The 9790-nt window shown below is 40.2% G+C and overlaps 1 protein-coding gene across 1 annotated transcript; it reads right to left on the reverse strand.

The window, feature by feature from the left end:
• Positions 1–368: 368 nt before the first annotated feature.
• LOC148416288 (uncharacterized) lies at positions 369–9524 on the reverse strand. Its single transcript, XM_088427690.1, has 8 exons — positions 9273–9524; positions 8983–9191; positions 7821–8066; positions 4858–4995; positions 4718–4781; positions 4538–4632; positions 4175–4250; positions 369–3548 (listed from the first exon to the last, which is right to left on the reverse strand). The coding sequence occupies exons 1-8, from the start codon at positions 9457–9459 to the stop codon at positions 2320–2322; spliced, it is 2244 nt and encodes a 747-aa protein (XP_088283816.1). The 5' UTR covers positions 9460–9524; the 3' UTR covers positions 369–2319.
• Positions 9525–9790: the final 266 nt, after the last annotated feature.

Here is a 9790-nt window from a genome sequence, read left to right on the forward strand (position 1 = left end):
AAAATCAATTGCCAAAGGTAAGATTTCATCATATGTATGCATATATTTATCTTTGGAAAAATACAATACGATCTTTAAAATAATGGTTCAAAAAATGTATCACATAAAACTACCTACATAAAAACACTGCACACACACAACTGATTTGTAGTTATGCAGTAATCCCTGTGAATCATCACGGAGACTGCATACCACTCAAATGTACTCACCAGGATTGTAAAAGTGTAATCTGCTTTATTATTTGTTTAAAAAATGCAAAGTGCAAAAATAATTTGGGTACATAAATGATCACGTGTAATCAAATACTATACATATATACACACCTATAATACACATTTAGACCCAGCCAATTCATTTGTTTGGTTGCATTTTGTCTCTGCATTTAATTGGCTCCCACCCAAACAGATATTAATTGAACGGCCAGGATGTTCTTTATACACACCAGCATACAACGACTTAGTATGGTAGCTCACGAGTTGAAAGATAAACCAAAAACAATTGTCTACGACAGTAGACAAACAAGTGAATAGGCTGGGACTCAAGATAGAGAACCTATAACATAAAATAACAGCGTTAAATAAAGCCTTGTCTACAGGGTTGTTTAAACCCAGATGATTCTCCCCTCTTCATGTGCAAAAATAAAAAATGTCTGCATGGCTTTGCTTTTTGAAAATTTCTGCTCCATGAATCCGCATAGTGCACTTTTATTCATTTACCAGCATGCCAAGCCACAAGGCGGTTTTGCCAACCAATCAGAAAGCACTTCAGTCATTGATGTCAGCATCTTTGATGGGAAATAAGAGCGATGACGTAAAATTTCAGTTTAGGATTACTGCACAAACAGATCCAGAGAATTAGGCAACTCTACACTTTGGTCAAAGTTTTTAGAGACTTTTTTTTTTAGTAAAAAGAAAAACTACGGCCACGTATAGAAGCTATACCACCCATTTGCAAGAACCCCAGCTACATGGAGTCTACGCCTAAAATAAAATTTCAAGCCAATACACGTCATTTATCTGACAAAGGTGAGGTGAAAACATTATAAAAAGTTACAAAAAACTTTAAAATGTTTCACAAAAAAATAAACAATAACATTTGTTTCTGTGTTCCTCAGTACTCCAGGATCAGGATATTGTTTTTCAATTGCTTTTGGTGTTCAGTTAGCGAACGCCTTTGTCCAACTGTTTTAATCTCACCAATCAAATTCAAAATATTCATAGCATGAGAACATGGTCAGTTATTTACCCGGCTGTCTCGTGAACCTTCACTAAATTGTGCTTCAACTTTCACACTCCTATTATAATTTCAGATTTTTAAGCTTTTGACCCCTTTTGCGGGAAAGTTCAAATTGCATGTTTTCAGTTCAACTATATTTTCTCTATGTCTGTTGGTAATTTATGAGATCGTGTTTACGTTAACACTCAGTATTAAGTTAAGAGAGCTAGTATTTCAATCACAGGGGCTTTTAGAATCATGACAAATTCAACAAACCAACCGTTTTCTATTAGGAGGCGTGCAATTTGCAATTTTTATTTTCTAACCTTCAATATAGTTGAAAACTAACAACCATAATGGTCAAATTAAATGTTGGTGAAGAAAAGGGACACTTGTTTGGGTTAAATGATTTTTGTTTTGCTTCTGCAAAAATTTGCAATGGGGGTCCTTGGAAGATTTGCTTTCCAAAAACGGTCCCTGAGTTGAAAAAGTTTGAGAACCCCTGCTCTATATTACCGGTAGGTTGAAACATTCTCTACATTACCGCTAAGTTAAAACATTTACACCACCATAAACGGATGTTCACTGTACTCTTGTTTTCATTCGATTAGTTTATATGGTCAGCGAGGGCTTTTCAGGCATTTAGTGTAATAGCGACATTTCAAGACTTCGAGCAGCACTCAATAAGTCCAGTGTCCAACTGTCAAAGAATACGTTGTCACCTGGCACAAGAAGCCTCATGCAGCCTAGGCAAAAGGTTTGCATTTGTCACAATCAAAAATCAGCACGATCAAAAATCAGCAAGTCAGTATTGTTTGTTCGATTCCGGCTCCAGCCTTCCTGTGTGGAGTTCTCCCCGTGCCTTCAAATCCAGTGCTAGAGGTGGTAATGTGCATTACAAAGTGATGTAGCCACTAGTTCCTTGGTCCACCTCTCCAGAATTTCAAATGAATAATATTGCATTATCCTGCTTGCAAACAAACCAGGAAGTTGCATGTAAACAAACCAGGAAGTTAATGACGTCTTAATGTACATATATACACAACTCAATGGAGAGCCAGAGCAAAAATGAAAGAAAAGGTGCAAATGTCCGTTAGAGTTGCTTTAAGTCCATAAAGCGTAGTTATTCTGTTTTGAATCCAGATCCGAGCCATCACTGGCGGCATCCGGCTGGCTTGTCTGTTCATCACTCAGATAGATGTCGTCTACTATTTCTGCGGAACGTTTTCGATTGCGACAGTAAAGGGTCTCTTCTTTGACCGGCGCATTTGCCCCCTTGTGATACCTCAAATGCAAGCCGCTGTAGGCCGGCTTGCCTAAATGCAGATTCTTTGTAACTGGAGTGAAGTTGTATTTCCGTCGAACTTTGGGTCGCGAGCATCGTTTTGGTTCACGAGGAATTACCACTTTCTGCTCCTTGAGAATGCACGATAACAAAGAGGACTGTTTGGATGTCTTAACGTCTTTATGATCTCCTTTGCCCCGAATGTCTTTCTGATCTCCTTTGACCTTCATGTCTTTCTGTTCTTTCACCTTAATATCTTTCTGATCTTTCGCCTTAATGTCTTTCTGGTCTCCTTTCTCCTTCCTCTTTTCCTGCCGTTTTGTCATCTCAACAATCATCGCCGACTCACCCTCTTCCTCTTTGTTCATTTCTTTCGTTCCCTCCCCTCTCTCCTTCACTTCTTCCCGTTCTTGTCCCACCTTCTCTACCTTTATGCTTTTCTCTGCCTCATGTTCTTCCTCCTGCGCCTCTGTTATCTGCTTCTCCTCTTTCTCTCCCTCCACCCTCTCTTCCTCTCCCTCATCTTCCTCCTGACTCTCGTCCTCATTCCCTATCTTCTCATCTTCTTCATCCTCACCCTCTTTCTTCTCCTCCTCCGTCCTGTACCTCTTCTCTTCAAATTCCTCCTCTTTTCTCCATATCTTTTCATCCTGTTCATAGTCTCGCTCCTCCTCCTCACCTTTCCCTATCATCTGCTCAAACGTCTTCTCTAACCTTGTCTCCTCTGAATTCTCTCGTTTTTCCTCGGTTTCCTCCTCCTCCTCCTCCTCTTCCTCCTCATTTTGGTCCATTCCCTCATCCTGATAATCTTCCTCATTATGGTCCTCCCTTTCTTTGTTCCCTCCATCGTAGTTTCCTTCCGACCTCCCCCCCCCTTCTCTATCCGCATTCCCCGCTCCACCGCCCTGATCCTCTTCCCTGTCGTCGTCGTCGTCGTCCTTACCGTTCTCCTTTTCCTCATCCTCTTCTTCCTCATTTTCCTCTGACTCCTGTGTATCTTCTGATGAGTCCGGTCTTCCCTCTTGGGGGTAACGGCTATCCCTAGAGGCTGAAAGCAACAAATGGACTTTTGTGACATAATTGTGTGACCTTTCTAAAATTCACCATTACTAAAATGACATTCTGTTATAATACCGCCTCCAGTAATAATGCAGTTAGAACTTGTTATTGGATTTCCTTGCCATCTTCAGACATGTACCTTTTATTGAGATAATTTAAAATTCATTTAACTGATGCTCACTTTGCTTATTCCGAATGTTTTTTTTCCCACTGTCATTGTTTTTATTGATTTTAGTTGTGACCGACTATGGTAAAAGGCTCCTCATAGGTCAAAAAATGAACATTTATTTCATACAATACTATTTATTCCATTTTAAAATTGCACATAATACATGGAGGTACCTCAAATATCGATGGACGTTCCTAAAATCATTGATCAATCAATAGTCAAAATGACTATTATTATTATTATCATAATTATTATTATTGTTGTTGTTGTTGTTGTTGTTGTTGTTGTTATTGTTATCCCTAATTGAAAAGATCTGTTATGAACACCTTGCCATATTTTTGTCTGCCCAGTATAGGTTTCAAGCACCTCTTGGTTAGGTCATGTGGCAAAATAAAGACATGAAAATTATTTGGACAGTGACGTCATGGGAAGCATGAATGGCTCACCTGCATTTTTATTAGAACGCCTCCGGTTGCTGTTTCTCCTTTGTTCAGTTGTGCGAGATTTGCGTGGTACAAAATACTGAAATAAACATCAGCACTCTTGTTACTACTTTTTTTTTTAATATATGACTTGAAAATTACTGCCAATAATTCATTCACTGCCATTGACGCCTATAGCCGTCAAAGATCCATTTTTACTGACCTGGCAGTGAATATGTTAATTATTCGTCTCAATATATGTCACTGGCATATTGAAAATGCATTGCTTCCATAAAAAAAGCTAATTATTTGAAGAACATTTAATACATGCATACACATAAGAGACATGAGCCGAAAATGAAAGGTGTAATTCTTTCAATGACGTACCGAGCTGTCAGGGCTCTGCCATCTGAGGAACTTTTCGTCCGTATCGCTGTTTGTCGAGGCAAATTCTCCCGTCTGCACCATCTTGCTTTGTTTGCCTGCAAATCACAAATTTGTGTGAAGCACGGTTGTGTCGAACAAGGTGAGAAAAGTCGCAAAGCCGATCCTATATGGAACTGTAACCTTTTCTTCCTTGTTTTCGTGATCGGATAGCATTGTTATTTGTCTCTGCTTCTCTTGCTCTGTCCTGTAAATTACAGTATGACAACCTTGTGTAATTGTCAAAAATTAAACAATGCACCACCACACGTCTTTGAACTTACTTGAGTTTTCCTGGATAATTCACAAACTGTACTTTGCAGACCTAGAGACATCTCATTTGACTTGGACATATTTTTGTATTCTGTTGCAACTTGCCGAGTGAGTGAGCCTTGAAGCAGCTGGTTGCTCTTCTCCAAGAACTAGAATGTACAGTGAAAAATGAAAGCAAAGAAAATCTATATGATTTAACTAAATGATAGACAATCTAAATGATAGAACCATTACATTGAGGAGAAATTACATCTATTCAAAACAATTTTTTCATTCATTTAATTGATGAGTGGAGTACATGACATGTCAATGTTTCTGGGATTTCATTTGATTTTTGCAGGTACACACATTCAGACTGATGGATGTAGACATGTAGTTGCTAAGCTGATGAAGAGGAGAAACCTGGGCATTTTGATACACCCTGCGGTGGAAATGTGTGAACAATGCCACTTACTGACTTCGGACATGAACGGCTTTGCTCCTCTAAACCAATACCAAAATATTCAAAGAATTCAATACCAACTTCAAGGCGGTTCTCCTATGTAGAACCGAGACATGGCGTGACGAAAAATATAACCGACAAAGGAGCCGGCAGGACTCAACACACATCTTCAACATGACATTGCTCTGACAAGATAACCAAAAACAAGCTATAGGAGACAACAAATGAGAAACCTATCAGCCATGATGTATTCAAGAGAAAATTGGGAAGAACTGGACAAACTATATATAAAGCAGCAGAACATTCAAGGCGCAGGCACTGGACTGGAATCCACAGAGGACTAAAGTCAGGCGGCAAGACAGGCTTGAAGAAAATCAGTGAAGAGTGAAGACAAGAAAGCCAGGATGAAGACAAGTGTTCACCCCAAATTCATTGGCTGGGGCTCTGTGCTCCACAAAAGAGTGTAAATGAACAAAAACAGACACACTTTGGAACTAGTATTCTGAGTGGGGTAGCCGTATGAATCTAACGGTTAAAAAAAAAATATATATATATATATATATATATATATATATATATATATATATATATATATATATATATATATATATATATATATATATATTTTTTTTTTTTTTTTTTTTTTTTAATGTTCACATCAGTCAGTTGGACATGGTAAAACAGTCAAAAGAGGAAATGGCAAATCCTATTTTAGTGAGGATCTAATTAAAGGTGCATTTTTTTTTCATCCTCTCTTTCTCAATTCACACTCACTCACCATGAAAAAAAAACACTGACCTGATGATATTGTGACATCCATGGAAGATGCATTTTGGGGATGTAGTCATACTGTAACTAGCTAGCAAACTGCCTGATATAGTGATAGTAATGGGCCAAGCAGTACATTTATTGAGCAATGTTAAGTTAGCACAGCAAAGCAAGCAAGTTGCTTGCTCCAAAACAATTTGCTGAATTGCTCATAGGAAAGCCAATTTGACAAAACTGAAAATATTTTGTTAATTTGCCAACCTTAATATTCAGCCAAAAAGAAAGTTTTTTTTTTTTCCCCTGGTTTAATTTGCAGTTGTGCCATTTATGTGAACATAGGCACTATTCTAAGATATGCCTCTACATGTAACCAGGGCTATTTGACCCCCTCCATACAATGGAGGAAATTCAACCTTTATGCCCTAATTGAAAGCACTCTTGTTTTGCAAACAAATGTGACACATGAAAGCCACACGGCTGCAAATGAACGTGCAATTCCACTCAATTGCTAACAAATGGAGCTTGACCGTCACGGTTCTGCACCAAAAGTGGCTTTTCTCCAATGCGGATCCAAATCAAGTTGAAGTGGTTCTGCTGATCGTGTAAGCACCAAAAGTGGCTTTTTCTAATGCGGGTCCCAATCAAGTTGAAGCAGTGATCAAAATTTCATGAGACAAAGATTACCAACCCTAGTGCAAAAACTTTTAACAGTTTAAACCAAAACGCTAATCTGAGAATCGACAGAGAATCGACTGGCCATGTCTACAGCGCGGGAAGTCAATATGGAGGAACTACCTACCTACTGTACTACCCGACGCATGCCTGTGAAAGGCCGTGGGTCAAGGGGGTCATTCAGTTGGTGTGGTGTGCTGGAATGAGGAACCCAGCTCCAGCCACAGAGGTCCACGCCTCTCTAACAGTCCTAAAAGAATGTGCATATTTGGATGCGAGGGCAGCAAGTGCTGCATCTTCAGCTTAAGTCAAAGTTCATCAGTTGAGCCTCCATACTGTACCACGGAGCTCTACTTATGGAGCTTCTTATCATCTCAGAACTAAAATATAAACCACAAACTTCCTGAAAGAGGCATTGGATCAATCCTTTGACTCCATCCTTTGGTCTTTGACCAAGAATTCTTTTTTCACTCTCTTAGTGACAAGCGTTATCAGAAAAGGCAACCCGTCGATCACATCGTTTGTAGCTTTCGACAGCAACAATCCCATCAAATGGTCATACTTAATTACTAGTGCTCAATAAGCTTAAAATTAAGAGGAGCGCTGGGCAGGAGTGTCATCACCCGATTCATAAAAGGGAAATAAAATGTAGTCACTGGCACAGCAAGTACATAAAAGGAAAAAAAAATGTAGTCACTGGCAAACAGCAAGTATTTTATGTGACAATTTTTGTCGCTGGCAAAGAAAGAGTTAAATCAACTGCTTTCCAAGTGTACACAACTGCATACCACAAAATAACGGTGTCAAAATGTTAATGAAAATAGAATAGAAAAACATTCTATTCTATTTCTATTCTATTCCTCGTCATTGTCACTGTATAGCGGGTACACAACAAAGTGATTGTTCTAAGGGCAAATCACTGAAAGCAATATTGTAAAGGCATGTTTATATGTTCAATAAATCCCCCCCCCCCCAAAAAAAAATCAAACCAGACAGCTTTTGTAGCTCTTTGTAGTAGTTGTAACTAATGTTGCAACAGGTAGTATCCTCTTCCCACCACGCACCCTTAGCCAATATGCTCCAAAAACATACTTGTATCCTCCTGTCTTTCTCCTCCAGCTGTATGGTGAACTCAGTGAGCCTACGAGTCAGTTCCTCTTTCTCCAGCAGGTTGGGGTTATAGTTGACCCTCCATTGGAGGTGACTGATCCTGTCTCTGCAGTCCAACAACTCCCTCTCTGTGCTTTGCAGCTTCCTTGCGAGCTTATCACGGCTCGAGCGTGTTTCAGCCAGCAGCTTCCGCAAAGCTTTCACTTCGTTTCTGTGCTGCTCTTGAATCTACAAAATCCAAGGAGAGCATTCTGGGACTTTAGACAATAAATGCACACACAATAGCGTGTTTGAATCAATTTTGATTTCAGGCATGGGGAGGCCTATATACTCTGTGTTGAGAGTGCCAGTCAACAACAGGATACTGTATTAAATCAAGACAAAATTTACTTGCATTCACACCAGGAGAACTGAACCTGCACAGAAGTCAGACACCTGACAAAAATCGGATCACTATCAGTGGCCAATTTTACTTTAATTTTATTCATCTATTTCATGTGTCTTTTTTCATATGCACTAACTCAACACACTGATGTAGAAACACCTTTACTGGTACCGAAGCATTTGTACTTCGAGAATTCATTGTATCCTCTTCAGTTTTAAAGGGACAGCGTGTAAGATTTAGACCGTTTTTCATTGAAAAGGAATAAATTAAATGATTGTCAATTTTAAAAAAATGCAAATGGACATGTTATTAATGTTCAACAGTATGTTTTAAACATAATAATGGGTCTAGTTATCATTAAATTATATTCATTAAATTGTATCACATGGGGGGTGGCACTTCTCCAGGTGGCCATGTTTGTTATAGCTAGGGACAATGGTAAATGCAGCACCTACAGCAGGGGTGGGCAACTCCAGCCCTCGGGGGCCGGTGTCCTGCATGTTTTCCAGTTTTCTCTCCTAACACACCTGATTTAAACCATTAGCTCATCAACAAGCTCTGCTGGAGTTTGAGAATAATCCTAATCATCTGAATCAGGTGTTTGAGAGAGAAAACAGGAAAGCATGCAGGACACCGGCCCCCGAGGCCTGGAATTGCCCACCCCTGACCTACAGCACCTCCCGCTGTCCGTAATGAAAAACGGTCTCATTTTTACACACTATCGCTTTAACAGTTGAAGTTGCAAGATAGAAAACCCACCTGAGCGATACTCCCATCCAAATCTTGGTATTGCTGCAGCGCCACCGTGTGGCGATGCAGCACGTTCTTCAACAGTTTGTTCTCGGTTTTGGAATCTTTCAGTTGCTGCTGTAGCACATAATTCTGGTTCTTTAGCTCCTTGATGTTGTTTGTAGACAACTCCCTCAATTTGGCGGAGTCCCTGATTGGTGGCAACTTCAGCTTCGAGGCTAAAGGATCACACGATGTATGACAAAGTTAATGCCGTGTCCAGATTTATGGCAAAGTGCGCCGTATTTCGATGAGAATACCTTCACCTCGCCTGTACGGATTGAGTTTGTCCTCTTGGGCTTTGTATGCATATGACTTAGTTTGCAAGGAGCGTTGGCCGGGGAGGAGTCTGGGCAGAGAGCATGCTTGGGATGGGTCTTTTATGCACCGTGCGGCATCCCCCTCAGCTCCTGATCTGGATGCAAGGTCCCGCTGGTTCACACTCATCGCTCTCTTGCAGCAGCTTTTTCGCCCCTTCTAAAGACACATTGCAAAAATGCAAAAACACAAGAGGCGGCCAAACACCAATGAAAACCCACGACTAACGTTACATGGCCGTGCAGCTTAAAATCCGACTTGAGTGTCGCTTTTAATGACGCGATCGGTTGTAACCTCATATCAGAGCACAGATACAGACGACGCCTATTCTTATTACAGGTGGACGACGCGGGCGACATCATACAGGTGCTATGATGTCAACAGTTTGGCAGATGGGCGCGGCGACAAGGCCAGCCCGTTCTCCTGAATCAAGTTAGGCTGCAGAGGTTACTTGGTGCTA

The sequence above is a fragment of the Hippichthys cyanospilos genome, chromosome 11 (genome assembly GCF_059441005.1).
Source record: "Hippichthys cyanospilos isolate Australia breed blue-spotted pipefish chromosome 11, RoL_Hcya_1.0, whole genome shotgun sequence".
Lineage (NCBI taxonomy): Eukaryota > Metazoa > Chordata > Actinopteri > Syngnathiformes > Syngnathidae > Hippichthys > Hippichthys cyanospilos.